The following is a 14,614-nucleotide window of genomic DNA, read 5'->3' on the forward strand; positions in this document are numbered from 1 at the left end:
CTTTAGATTATGTTTATTTGGTCTATTCTAAGACAAAAAAACACTCCAATTTTTTTTTCACAACTGGATTCATAATGCGTGCCATAGAGGGTTAAAGCACTTTGAGCTGCAGCGTTTGCAGGAAAAGTGCTATACAAATAAAGGTTATTATTATTATGGTTCATACTTTTTAAACGGATCTGCCTGTGATGTAAATGTGTGTAAATGTGAGAATAATATTAACTAATAACAGTCCATTCATTCAGAAGTGTCCAATAGTGCGTTGCACTGTTACTGTTTCTAAATTGCACCTCGTTAATGTTCATGCTCTAAAAGCATTAAGCACTTTGAGCTGCAACGTTTGCAGGAAAAGTGCTATACAAATAAAAGTTATTATTAAACAGTAAACAGAGCTGTTAATTTTTTATTATTTTTTTGCCCACATTTTATTTGGTCCAAAGCATATGAGCACATGTGTTTATTTAGGGGGTAGGGGTGCAGCGTTTCTGTGGAACAGGCCCTGTTCGTGGCGTAACGGCTTGGTTTGGCTTGATCAGACCAGAAGGAGGAGGAGTAGTGAGGCTCTGCTATACTGCCGCCAGGCGGTGGGCGCCGGTACTGCGCTGTGTTTTAGCTGGGCGCGCTGCTGTGGGACTGGTTCTTCCGCAGCCATTTTCTTGTCCAACCAAACGGCCGTGTTTGTCTCAGGTCTGGAGAAGGTAACCAACCAGCAGGTTCGTGTCTGGCTCCGGCCAATGATTTGCTGCTAACCGATACCCTCGTTAGCTCGAATGGAAATGTCCTAAACGTCTCTGAGCGCTTTTTATTTGTTGCCTGAGTTGAATGAGGGATGAGGGCTTGATAGCAGCAAAGCGTCCCACTGCTGTTCGCTAATAATAATAATGAACTTTCGAGTCGAGAGATTTTGCCGCGTTTTGCCTCGCGGTCTGGGCAACAAAGAACAGGCCTATATGACTGGTCTGTCTGTCTGTCTGGAGGCTAGCATGTCTGTGTGGAGGCTAGCAGACTGGTAGCATGTCTGTCTGGAGGCTAGCAGACTGGTAGCATGTCTGTCTGGAGGCTAGCATGTCTATGTGGAGGCTAGCAGACTGGTAGCATGTCTATGTGGAGGCTAGCATGTCTATGTGGAGGCTAGCAGACTGGTAGCATGTCTATGTGGAGGCTAGCATGTCTAGCATGTCTGGACGGATTGATGGCAGCTGCTGGATTGAAAAATCAGGTGTAGTGCTGAGGCACAAATGTGTACATTTCAAACCTGCAATATGACAACCCTCGGGTACATAAGGTTCAGAGATAGGAAATGTTAGGATAGGTATAGCATAGCATAGAGTACAGCACAGTGTTTTATTTGTATAGTATAGTATAGTGGATAGTGTACATAGCCTTTATTTATGTAAACCAGCTCCTTTCCCTTCTTTTTTTTTAGTTGTTTTTTTCCCTCCCAAAGTTTTTTTCCCCCCTCCCAAATGTCGTTGTTTGGTACCTGTACTATAGCAATGACAATAAAGACCATTCATTCATTCATTATGTGGAGGCTAGCAGACTGGTAGCATGTCTCTGTCTGGAGGCTAGCAGACTGGTAGCATGTCTATGTGGATGCTAGCAGACCCAAATAGCTATCGGACTATGCCATGGGTAATTACTTTGCAATCTAATATGGTTTGGTTGTAACGGGTGCTAGCTGGTCAGTAGAGGTAGCTAAGGTAGCTAACCCGCCATGGGTGATGTGAGTGAGGCTCAGATGGAGGCTAAACGACAGCTTCTTTAACCAACCAGGCATATCATCAATGAGTAGACATGTATCCAGAGTAAACAGCAATGTAAATAGTCCAAACGGTGTGTTAATTAGCGCTGACACCACCACACATCCGTTCTGTGTTTGCTAGGTAGCTACTCGGCTAGCTGTCTGTCCATCGTTGCACAGTGTGAATGTCTGACCGAGGACTGTGTGTGTCGTGTTTCTGTTCCAGATGGAAGGCGACAATTCGACCACCGATGCCTCCCAGCTGGGCATGGCCGGGGAGTACATGGCAGGTAGTTATGTGCTGCAGTCTCAGGATGGTAAGCCTGGTCTAAGATTCTCGCTATTTCATTCTCATTCTCCTCATTCTCGCTATTTCAGTCTCTCGTAGTTCGTTATCGCCATAGTTCGTAAATTCGCTCAGAGCGCCAGAGCGCACACTGCGTTCAACGTCATAAAGAGACCAAGTAATTTGATTGGACAAAAGGCATTCCATGAGTGCTGATCAGATTCCAGAGCGAGTTTACGAACGCAGCCATAGTGTTGTGGGACGCCTGTCACTAGTGCCATTCACGTGAACATGCGCATATTCGCTTCTTCTCAATGCCGCTGTCTTATTTTCATGCAGTTAGATGCGATCGTATATTTTAGGTTTGAAGTTTTAAGACCAGCACATCGCAATACGAACTTCAGAATGACACTAATGATAGATTTCTCAATTTGAATATAGGATAGGCTACTATCCAAAGGCTAGCAAATAAGATTGCTTCCATTGGGGAGGGACTGTAGTTACAAACATTTTTTGTAAATATTCCTAGATATTCATCCCTTTTGTGGCCAATCTTAATCTAAAAGGGTTAGGGTAATCACTGATTACCCCTACGTTTTTAAATAATTACAAAATATTGTTTAATGAATACATTTGAAAATTAAGGATACATCATTATCAAATCAATAGTAGTCAAATGTGTTATTTGCATACACATACACTCACTGGCCACTTCATTAGGCACACCTTGGGGTTGGACCCCCTCTTTTGCCTTCAGAACTGCCTTAATTCTTCCTGGCATAGATTCAACAAGGTGCTGGAAACATTCCTCAGAGATTTTGGTCCATATTGACACTATAATATCACGCAACAGCCCGTCTGGCACCAACAACCATGCCAGGTTCAAAGTCACTTAAATCACCTTTATTTCCCATTCTGATGCTGGTTTGAACTTCAGCAGATCGTCTTGACCATGTCTTCATGCCTAAATGCATTGAGTTGCTGCCACATGATTGGCTGATTAGGTATTTGCGTTAACAAGCAGTTGAAAAGGTGTACCTAATGAAGTGGCCGGTGAGAGTATAATATATTATTATTCATATTATTGCTTTTTCAAAATCTTTGGATTTGGACAAGTAACTTGAGCTCTAGGACAAGTAAAAGATAAGTTCACTTGTCCGAAGGACAAGTACCTGAAAAAGCTTAATGTCAAGCCCTGCTGGTCAAAGCCCTAGACATGACACAGTGTTGGTCAAAGCCCTAGACACATGACACAGTGTTGGTCAAAGCCCTAGACACATGACACAGTGTTGGTCAAAGCCCTAGACATGACACAGTGTTGGTCAAAGCCCTAGACATGACACAGTGTTGGTCAAAGCCCTAGACACATGACACAGTGTTGGTCAAAGCCCTAGACACATGACACAGTGTTGGTCAAAGCCCTAGACATGACACAGTGTTGGTCAAAGCCCTAGACACATGACACAGTGTTGGTCAAAGCCCTAGACATGACACAGTGTTGGTCAAAGCCCTAGACACATGACACAGTGTTGGTCAAAGCCCTAGACATGACACAGTGTTGGTCAAAGCCCTAGACATGACACAGTGTTGGTCAAAGCCCTAGACACATGACACAGTGTTGGTCAAAGCCCTAGACACATGACACAGTGTTGGTCAAAGCCCTAGACATGACACAGTGTTGGTCAAAGCCCTAGACACATGACACAGTGTTGGTCAAAGCCCTAGACATGACACAGTGTTGGTCAAAGCCCTAGACACATGACACAGTGTTGGTCAAAGCCCTAGACATGACACAGTGTTGGTCAAAGCCCTAGACACATGACACAGTGTTGGTCAAAGCCCTAGACATGACACAGTGTTGGTCAAAGCCCAAGACATGACACAGTGTTGGTCAGTACGTTTCCGTGGCCAGTGCCTTCAGTCACCCTGTGTGTGTGTGTGTGTGTGTGTGTGTGTGTGTGTGTGTAGATGACGGGGAGGAGAGTCTGAACGACCATGAGGAGGGCATCAAGGAGAACTTCAGGGAGCAGGACATCTACCTGCCCATCGCCAATGTGGCGCGCATCATGAAGAACGCCGTACCACAGACCGGGAAGGTAACTGTGCGTGTGCGTGTGTGTGTGTGTGTGTGTGTGTGTGTGTGTGTGTGTGTGTGTGTGTGTGTGTGTGGCCAATGCCAACCAGAAAAGTGCTGGGGAAAAAAGTTGTCTAGTTTCCCTGCTTTCCTTATCCTCATTTCTCTCTCTCTCTCTCTCCCTCTCTCTCTCTCTCTCTCTCTCTCTCTCTCTCTCACACTCTCTCCCTCTCCCTCCCTCTCTCCCTCCCCCTCACACACAGATAGCGAAGGATGCCAAGGAGTGTGTCCAGGAGTGTGTGAGTGAGTTCATCAGCTTCATCACGTCGGAGGCCAGCGAGCGCTGCCACCAGGAGAAGAGGAAGACCATCAACGGGGAGGACATCCTGTTCGCCATGTCCACGCTGGGCTTCGACATGTACGTGGAGCCCCTCAAACTCTACCTGCAGAAGTTCAGAGAGGTAGGTAACCCTGACCTCTAACCCCTAATACACAGCACAGCTTCTACCCCAGGGCCGTCCAGGCCCTGAACACAGCAAAGACCTAGGTTCTGGGCCCTGGACAGTCTGGACGGATTGATGGCAGCTGCTGGACTGAAAAAAAATCAGGTGTAGTGCTGAGGCACAAATATGTACATTTCAAGCCTGCAAACTGCGACACTTTAAATGAATGTGCAATAACACTATGTGCAATATAGTCTAAATATATATATATTTATATATATATAAATATATATATAAATATATAGGGTTTATAATATAGTATAAACCCTAGTCGTCTATCTGTATAGTATAGTGGATAGTGTACATAGCCTTTATTTATGTAAACCAGCTCCTTCCCTTCTTGTCTTTTTTAGTTGTTTTTTTTCTTTCCTAGCACCAGGGGAGCCACCCCTCCTAAATTTCGTTGTTTGGTACCTGTACTATAGCAATGACAATAAAGACCATTCATTCATTCAATAACCCTGACCCCTAACCTCTAACCCTGACCCCTAACCCTCAGAAGATCAGAGAGGTAGGCTCAAACTCTACCTGACCCCTGACCTCTAAACCTGACCCTCAGAAGTTCAGACAACAAATACATTAGTCTAAGTAAGGGTCTCCTGAGACACCTGCTTCCCCCGATACTGTGTCTCCTGTAGGGCTGCCACAAACGATTATTTTCATAGTCGACTAGTCACCGATTATTTTAACGATTAGTCGACTAATCGGATCATAAATTACAGCTTATCGCACAATTACTCCATCGCTCTTATTTAGCTATCATCTTCTAAATCAGCTTCTAAATTTAGCTTGAAGTTGTTAGTTGTTGTTGTAGGCATGTGCTAACTAAAAATAAAGACAATTAAAATGATCACTCAAAAATAGATATTTTAATGAACTTTGCAGATTTATTTCTGGCATCACTTGCATGTAATGTAATGTAAAGAGTAGTAGAGGGTGCAAACTGCTGAGTAAAATGAGGTAGGCTAGGCACTAGGCAACCAAAAGAATACAAAAACAAAAATAAATACTTGTACAGAGTACAAAAGTTTTGCTTTGCTTCACTCATCTCATAGTAGAACGCGCCTTCTTAGCACTGTAACGTTAAGACAACATTTTTAGCTATTTGATAAGTATCGCTTTGATGACAACGTAAAATAATGTAAGAAGGCTTTTAACGTAACGATATCGTTAGCCAATAACAAGCTAACTAGCTTACCGAGAGGAGCCATCGTCTTCCTCGTCATCTGCCACAACGTGCTTCCTTTTTAGATGCTCGCGCATCATAGACGTGCTGCCATGATAAGCGAGTTCAGCGTTGCAAATTTTACATTTTACATTCTTTTTTTCAACGTTGTGGTGATGACCGACACTGCGCATGTACATCAAAGACACTGGGAGACGCTAGCCAGTGGCAGCTTCAGGGAAGAAAAACGAATGCTTATCGAATGAAATGAATGGTCTTTATTGTCATTGATATAGTACAGGTACCAAACAACGACATTTGGGAGCTGGGGCTCCCCTGGTGCTAGGCAAAAAAAAAAAAAAACGCTTATTTCAGCTCCAAAAAAACATGCGACTACGGCGATTACCAAATATGTCGGCGACGATTTTGGTAGTCGACGTCGTCGTGACTAGTCGACTAATCGTGGCAGCCTTAGTCTCCTGAGACACCTGCCTCCCCCTATACTGTGTCTCCTGAGACACCTGCCTCCCCCCGATACTGTGTCTCCTGAGACACCTGCTTCCCCCGATACTGTGTCTCCTGAGACACCTGCCTCCCCCTATACCGTGCCTCCTGAGACACCTGCTTCCCCCTATACTGTGTCTCCTGAGACACCTGCCTCCCCCTATACCGTGTCTCCTGAGACACCTGCCTCCCCCTATACTGTGTCTCCTGAGACACCTGCTTCCCCCGATACTGTGTCTCCTGAGACACCTGCTTCCCCCTATACTGTGTCTCCTGAGACACCTGCTTCCCCCTATACTGTGTCTCCTGAGACACCTGCTTCCCCCTATACTGTGTCTCCTGAGACACCTGCCTCCCCCTATACTGTGTCTCCTGAGACACCTGCTTCCCCCTATACCGTGTCTCCTGAGACACCTGCCTCCCCCTATACCGTGTCTCCTGAGACACCTGCCTCCCCCTATACCGTGTCTCCTGAGACACCTGCCTCCCCCTATACCGTGTCTCCTGAGCAGTGATGCCGGTAACGCGTTACTAAGTAACGCGTTACTCTAATCTGAATACTTTTTTCTGTAACAAGTATTCTAACGCGATACTATTTCCAAATCAGTAATCGGATTAAAGTTACTTATTCAAGTGACTGTGCGTTACTATTGCGTTACTACCTCATAACTTAGGCTAAATGCAGTATTTCTTTGTAATGTTCGATAGTAAACAAACATTTGTTCGCTTTTCTCGCGTCTTGGGGAGTGACGTCAGTGCTCACGTTTTCAACACGAGGTTGCTATGGAAAGCCCTCTCCGCTAAAATGGACTCGCGTATCATAGCCAATGAGGGACCTTGAATCAAGGCACTCATACATATTAATGAGGAGTGTCGCGTCATCGCTCACGTGTATCACCACGCTGATTGCACAGTGTAAACAGAAGCGTAGCCTACACAATGGAGCGAGAACAGAGATATGCGTTAAATAGCTGGAAATATAAGGATTATTTTGAGTTTGTGTCAGCAAAGGATGACAAGAACATAAATGTTCGTTGTACATATTGTAGTTCTCATATTGTAGTTCTCATATTGTAGTTCTCATACTGTAGTTCTCATATTGTAGTTCTCATATTGTAGTTCTCCTACTGTAGTTCTCATATTGTAGTTATCATATTGTAGTTCTCCTACTGTAGTTCTCATATTGTAGTTCTCCTACTGTAGTTCTCATATTGTAGTTCTCATATTGTAGTTCTCATATTGTAGTTCTCATATTGTAGTTCTCGCTAGACGCCTAGAAGGAACAGACTTTCTGACAAGAGGTTTGAGAAGCTTCTGTTAATGAGATACAACCACTGGTTTACTCGCCCCTCTCCACTGTTTCACTCATAGTGTGTTCATGGCCTCCATAGCGTGTTCATGGCCTCCATAGCGTGTTCATGGCCTCCTTCCAGTCTTGACAGCTGAGTTCACTCTTCATTGATAAACTCAGACTCACCCAGTTTAGGATTAGGATTATATTAGGATCATATCTGAATGGTCAGGGTAGGTTTTCAGGTTTTGTGAAACCACTCCTTGCTAGTTACTGTTAAATAAAGATTATAATATTTTATTGTTTAAAAACAAGTATTTATGTTGGGTGAGGCAAAGAAAGACTCTTTATTTTGTTGTTTTAAGTTATTGTTTAAAGTTTAATTATGTAATTTAAGTTACTGTTAAAATAAAGTGAGTTTTGGCAAAACCAGTTTTCATTTTTATGTTGCGGGGGTGGGGGGGGTGGGTCGGGTGCCTAGGCAGCTGCCAATAGTAACTAAAAAAGTAACTAGTAATCTAACTTAGTTACTTTTAAAATCAAGTAATCAGTAAAGTAACTAGATTACTTTTTAAAGGAGTAATCAGTAATCAGTAATCAGAATACTTTTTCTAAGTAACTGTGGCAACACTGCTCCTGAGACACCTGCTTCCCCCGATACTGTGTCTCCTGAGACACCTGCCTCCCCCTATACTGTGTCTCCTGAGACACCTGCCTCCCCCTATACTGTGTCTCCTGAGACACCTGCCTCCCCCTATACCAGACCTGGGCATTGTACGGCCCGCGGGCCAAATACGTCCCGCCAGATGATTCTGACCGCCCGCGAAAGATTACATGATAATTAGAAAATACATTAAAACATTTATTTATTTTTTTATTTATTATTATATATTATATTTTCTAATTATCTCATGGGTGGACTAAAACCGCATTGCTTTTATTTTGAAGCCCATTTATTCTCACAGTGCACGCAATCGTGCACGTGAAATGCGTGTGATTGACAACCTGTCTTCCTTCCGTGTCACCCCTGAACTGTCTACCTTCCTTGTCACCCCTGAAAAATGCGAAAATGTCGGCTTATGCCAAAAAGAGGAAAGTGGATGCCGAACGCAGAACTTTCAAACAAATATGGACTACTAATTTTTATATTAGTATAAAACGCGCGACTTCAAGCTTACGGAGGAGCTGGCAGCAATCCGGCCAATGAAAGGAACCACAACGGGGAGTGATCTGTTCACTGAGGTCAACGCATGCATGGACAAACTGGGACTCGAATGGGACAGACTGGCAGGTGTCACTACGGATGGATGTCCGAATTTGACAGGGAAAAATGTTGGGCTTTTGAAAAGAATGCAAGATAAAGTGAGTGAACTCAACGCAGAGCAGAAATTGGTGTTTATACATTGTATTATTCATCAGCAAGCGTTGTGCAAGTCAGTGCTAAAACTTAGCCATGTGGTTGATGTTGTTACTACAACAGTTAATTTCATCAGAGCGCGAGCATTAAATCACAGGCAGTTTGTTTCACTATTGGAGGAGCAAGAGAGCGAACATGGTGATGTCAGGTACCACACAGCTGTCAGATGGCTCAGCCTGGGCAAAGTGCTAAAAAGGTTTTGGGTTCTGAAATCAGAGATAAAGGAGTTTTGTGAGATGAAAGGCAAAACCATCCCAGAGCTGTCTGATGAGGACTGGATGGCAGATTTATCATTTGCTGTTGATGTGACTGCAATGATGAATGAACTGAACACACAACTGCAGGGCCTTTTTGTTCATGAAATGCATAGCCATGTGAAAGCCTTCATGACAAAGTTGCAATTCATTTCAAGGCAACTAGGCAGCAACAATCTCAAACACATGAAAACCCTGAAAGAAGTCAAACCATCAGCTGATCACCGGCACAGGTACTCATCCATGTTAGGAGCACTGCATGATGAATTTTCAAGGTGTTTTCAAGATTTCAAAAAGGTTGAGGATGAAATGCAGCTGTTTTCCTCTCCCTTTACCTGCAGTGTTGAAATTCTATTTGAATAAATGATATTTTTGAAAGCTAACCTCACCTTTTAATTGCCAAATAATAACATACACTCTTACCAGCGGTCAAAACAATGCCATTTACTGCTTTTTATATAGAAATAAAATGTATATTATGCATAATTGAGTTCGGAATTTTGGCCCGGCCCTCCAAAATATTTTCAGTTGCTCATTTGGCCCCCTGGGAAAAATAATTGCCCACCCCTGCCCTATACTGTGTCTCCTGAGACACCTGCTTCCCCCGATACCGTGTCTCCTGAGACACCTGCCTCCCCCGATACTGTGTCTCCTGAGACACCTGCCTCCCCCTATACTGTGTCTCCTGAGACACCTGCCTCCCCCTATACTGTGTCTCCTGAGACACCTGCCTCCCCCGATACCGTGTCTCCTGAGACACCTGCTTCCCCCTATACCGTGTCTCCTGAGACACCTGCCTCCCCCATACCGTGTCTCCTGAGACACCTGCCTCCCCCTATACCGTGTCTCCTGAGACACCTGCCTCCCCCTATACTGTGTCTCCTGAGACACCTGCCTCCCCCGATACCGTGTCTCCTGAGACACCTGCCTCCCCCTATACCGTGTCTCCTGAGACACCTGCCTCCCCCGATACTGTGTCTCCTGAGACACCTGCCTCCCCCTATACTGTGTCTCCTGAGACACCTGCTTCCCCCCGATACTGTGTCTCCTGAGACACCTGCTTCCCCCCTATACTGTGTCTCCTGAGACACCTGCTTCCCCCCTATACTGTGTCTCCTGAGACACCTGCTTCCCCCCGATACTGTGTCTCCTGAGACACCTGCCTCCCCCGATACTGTGTCTCCTACGATTTATACTTCCCCCCTTGTCCTGTTTCTCCTGTGTCTATTAAAACATTTGAATAATTCTTTCTTTCTTCTATCTGTATTTTCTAATGCTGTATGTAAAGCACTTTGACTTGCTGTACTGATGAACTGGCCTTGTCTCTGGTGTAAGGCTGTCCCAAACGACTATTTTTCTAACGATTAATCTAGCGATTATTTTTTCGGTTAGCGATTAGTCTAACGGTTATTTTTCCCCTGCTCGATTAATGTATCACTTAATTTCCCCCAAAATAATGGCTGTATTGTCTCTCTCTGTTTAACAGTGTCTTTATAAAGCACTCTGGGTAATAGCTGCTGCTCTTATAAAACAAAGCAGCGTGTGACATGCACATTACTCAGACGGCCGCCCCTTTAAATGATCAGCTGATGTATGGGGGCTGTCTCTGGGCCTGCAATTAAACACAGACACCTTTAATTCGGCGACCTGCTACTACTACTACTACTGTAACTGCCTCTGTCAAACAGCCCCAGACACAGGCCCAATCACTGCTATGTTTAGCCAACTTGAATGCCAACATGGCCATCAGGGTTTTTCCTGGCTCAAAATGAGGCGGAGGTGGTACCAGTGGTGTTTGACATCGGGGGGGCCCATGAAGCAGGGCTGTCTGGGGGTCCTTAAACATCAAACACTTAATTTCTTGCATTCTGGTGAATTGATATGCACCAATTTGTGCCCTTTCTGCATCAATTTATGGTGGAAATGTCATTATTTATGTAAAGGAAAACACAATATTCAGGCACCAGATGACCATTCAAAATATAATATAATATAATGCAATATAAGGCTCTCAGGCATTCTGTACTTTCAAATATGTATTCTCCTTGAGCAGTCAACATACTATCAATTATTTCACTAGCAAAAACGAAAGCTAACTTATTTGCAAAACAGCGCCCCCGCCACCACGTCGGCGCAGTGCCGCAATTGCAGTTAGAAATGCTGCTATGTTATGATTAGCTAAATTGATGGTAACGTAGCATGCGAGCTACGAGCTAGATAACGTAGGTGCGATCACCACAATGACAATAGGCTACCGTAGCTAGCCAGCTACATAGCTAACGTTACTAACACCAGAAGACAAGACATACAAACTGTGGTGAGCTACCGTTACATTGCTTGTGTAACATTAGCTAGTAGCCTCCTCCATGTTTCCACTGGTCGCAGCCATGTTGTTTATTTGCGACGCACATTACGCAAGTCGACGCGTCATCCCAGCCCTACTCTGGTGTATGAGAGGTGCTGTATTGATGAACTGGCCTTGTCTCTGGTGTATCTCGGGGGGGGACGAGGCGGCGTACAGGGATGAGGTAGAGCAACTGAGCAAGCTGTGCAAGGTTAACAACCTGCTGCTGAACAAGTCAAAGACCCAGGAATTCATCGTAGACTTCAGGAGGAAAAAGTCAGAGATCCAGCCCCTGCTCATCGACGGAGAGAGCGTGGAGAGAGTCTCAACCCTCCGATTCCTGGGACATCACATGCGGGATGACCTGGCCTGGAAGGACAACACAAAAGGCACCATCAAGAGGGCACAACAGCGGCTATACACCCTGAGATGCCTCAGGAAAGAACACAACAAGCAGGAGATACTGGTGGCCTTCTACCGCGGCGCAGTGGAGAGCATCCTCACCTACGGCATCTGCAACTGGTTCTACAGCTGCACAACAGCGGAGAGAAATGCGCAACAGAGAGTCGTGAGAACAGCACAGAAGATCACCGGCGCCCCCCCTCCCCTCTCTGGAAGAGCTGTACAACACACGCTGTCTCAGGAAGGCCTCCAAGATCTCCAGGGACCCGACCCACCCTGGGCACGTACACTTTATCAGGCTGCCCTCGAAAAGGAGGTACAGGACCCCGGCCGCTAAGACAAACAGACTGAAGAACTGCTTCTACCACAGGGCCGTCAAGGCCCTGAACACAGCAAAGGCCTAAGTTCTGGGCCCAGGACAGTCTGGACGGATTGTATGGCAGCTAGTGCTGAGGCACAAACATGTACATTTCAAGCCTGCAAACTGTGACACTTTAAATAACGTGAAAAAATACTTTTGTGCAATATGACAACCCTAGTTGACTATCTGTGCAGTATAGTACAGTGGATTGTGTACATAGCCTTTATTTATGTAAACCAGCTCCTTCCCTTCTTGTGATTTTTTTTTTCTTTTTCTAAACGTTTTTTTTTTTTTTCTTTCCTAACACCAGGGGAGCCACCCCTCCTAAATGTCGTTGTTTGGTACCTGTACTGTAGCAATGACAATAAAGTCCATTCCATGAACTGGCCTTGTCTCTAGTGTATGAGCTGTGCTGTACTGATGAACTTGCCTTGCGTATCCTAGGCGATGAAGGGTGAGAAGGGCATTCCTGGGGTGTCGGTGGGAGAAGGCCTGGGTGAGGAGCTAACGGACGAGAGCTTCAGTGAGTGAAGCTTAATAAGTATTAAAAAGTCTTATCACGATTTTATGAGGTCTTGAATTTTCTAGGTATTTTTCTGAATTAGACTCTGTCCAAAGAGTTTGAGTCCTAAAAACCTTTAGTAAAAGTTCGTGAATGTATTAGTTTTATTAAAAAACAAAGATGAACCGGAAATTCTGTCACTGATGTAAACGGTTACAGTTCGAAGTGGCGGTGAGGTCTGGAAAAATATTGACAAGGTCTTTAAAAAGTCTTGGAAAGGTATTGAAATTAACCTCAAGATTCCTGTATATACCCTGTGCATAGCTTTATTGGCACAACACCAACACACAATCTCTTTTATGTTATTTATAGTCTCTCTGTTTATATTATTTTACATGTATTCTAATTCATAGTAATTAGTCAAGTAACATTTTTGCTTATATATTGTTGTTGCACCAACCTCACAAAGTCCGTTACCTGTACAGTATTCAATCACAAACATTTTAGATTGTCTCCATCTTGTCATGTTATCTCAGGTACATGAGGTTCTGTACTAACCCTCCTCTCCTCCAGCAACCCAGCTGCCTGCTGGAATCATCACAGCAGATGGACAGCAGCAGAACGTCATGGTGTACACCGCCAACTACCAACCGGTGAGGACTGACCCCTGACCTCTAACCCTGAATAACCCTGACCTCTAACACCTAACCCTGACACATGACCTAACCCCTGATTAACCCTAACACATGCTTCATTTTGTAGCCAATCAAAGTACTGTTGCTAGGCAAAAGACTAAAAAGAATCCTTACAACCCTTTGTCATGTCGGTTGGTGATTTGACTCCTCCCCCTCCTCTGACTCCTTCCCTCCTCTGTTGACTCCTTCCCTCCTCTGTTGACTCCTTCCCTCCTCTGTTGACTCCTCCCCCTCCTCTGTTGACTCCTCCTCCTCCGTAGATCCCGGGAGTGCAGCAGATCCAGTTCTCCTGAACCGCTTGACCTCAGCACCACGGCTTGACCTCTGACCCCAACACACGACGATGGTCACCTGGGGGGGGAGGGTCTGGAGGGGGGGGGGCAGCATCGACAGAAGGACCCTGCTCTGTACATTGAAGTATGTTCTCTTGTAAATGTAGTCAGTCAGTAGTGGTCAGGTACTAGGAGGTTCTGGGTGGTCAGGGTGAGTCGTTACCTCTGTTTAGTTGGTGCTGTTCTGTTTTTGAACTTTGGTTCTGTTTCTTTTTGTACATGTTCTTGTTTGTACATACACACATTTGTTTGGAGATTTGCGCAGGTAAAGTTTTGCAGGAGGGTGGGGCCGCGGGGGGGTGTATCTGAGGCTTGTTCTGTTTTAGCGCTCTCTCTCTCTTTTTCCACCGAGGAGAGACGCCCTTAATGGCGTGACGTTCGATCATGCGGCTGTTTTTGTAAATCGAGGGGGAGGCTTGTTCTGTTTTAGCGCTCTCTCGGGTCTGAGGCTTGTTCTGTTTTAGCGCTCTTTCTCTCTTTTTCCACCGAGGAGAGACACCCTTAATGGCGTGACGTTCGATCATGCGGCTGTTTTTGTAAATCGAGGGGGAAACTAATACCATGTGCTTTAATGTGATCCTTTAATATCCTTTAATTCTTTGAATAAAAAGTGTAAAAATGACCAACAAGCTTCTGGTTGTCTGTTTCCATCCTCACTAACATCCTACAGCTGTGACACACTGGGTATGGGTGCCCAAATGAAATGCTCACGCGGTAGAGGCTGAGGGAGGTAGAGGCTG

The 14,614-nt window shown here is 44.9% G+C and overlaps 1 protein-coding gene across 3 annotated transcripts; it reads left to right on the forward strand.

Moving 5' to 3' along the window:
- The first annotated feature begins 643 nt into the window (after window positions 1–643).
- On the forward strand, window positions 644–13,936 carry LOC308163654 (nuclear transcription factor Y subunit beta-like). 3 transcript variants are annotated; one of them, XM_080537830.1, is made up of 7 exons: window positions 644–698; window positions 1,971–2,061; window positions 3,999–4,126; window positions 4,368–4,565; window positions 12,790–12,868; window positions 13,421–13,500; window positions 13,803–13,936. In XM_080537830.1, the coding sequence occupies exons 2-7, from the start codon at window positions 1,971–1,973 to the stop codon at window positions 13,833–13,835; spliced, it is 609 nt and encodes a 202-aa protein (XP_080393956.1). In that variant the 5' UTR covers window positions 644–698; the 3' UTR covers window positions 13,836–13,936. The 3 variants fall into 3 exon arrangements, with proteins under 3 accessions (XP_080393956.1, XP_080393955.1, XP_080393957.1); XM_080537829.1 differs by having other exon boundaries at window positions 665–713; XM_080537831.1 differs by lacking the exon at window positions 644–698 and having other exon boundaries at window positions 1,679–2,034.
- The last annotated feature ends 678 nt before the right edge of the window (window positions 13,937–14,614 follow it).

This window comes from Nansenia antarctica, assembly GCF_963989245.1.
Source record: "Nansenia antarctica genome assembly, chromosome: 8".
Classification (NCBI taxonomy): Eukaryota; Metazoa; Chordata; class Actinopteri; order Argentiniformes; family Microstomatidae; genus Nansenia; species Nansenia antarctica.

Excerpts from the sequence above, each read along its gene's own strand:
- LOC308163654 (XM_080537830.1), top strand. The coding sequence starts at position 1,971 with ATGGAAGGCGACAATTCGACCACCGATGCCTCCCAGCTGGGCATGGCC. Across the intron at positions 2,062-3,998 it reads TGTGCTGCAGTCTCAGGATG|ATGACGGGGAGGAGAGTCTG; the intron begins GTAAGCCTGGTC and ends GTGTGTGTGTAG. Across the intron at positions 4,566-12,789 it reads ACCTGCAGAAGTTCAGAGAG|GCGATGAAGGGTGAGAAGGG; the intron begins GTAGGTAACCCT and ends TGCGTATCCTAG.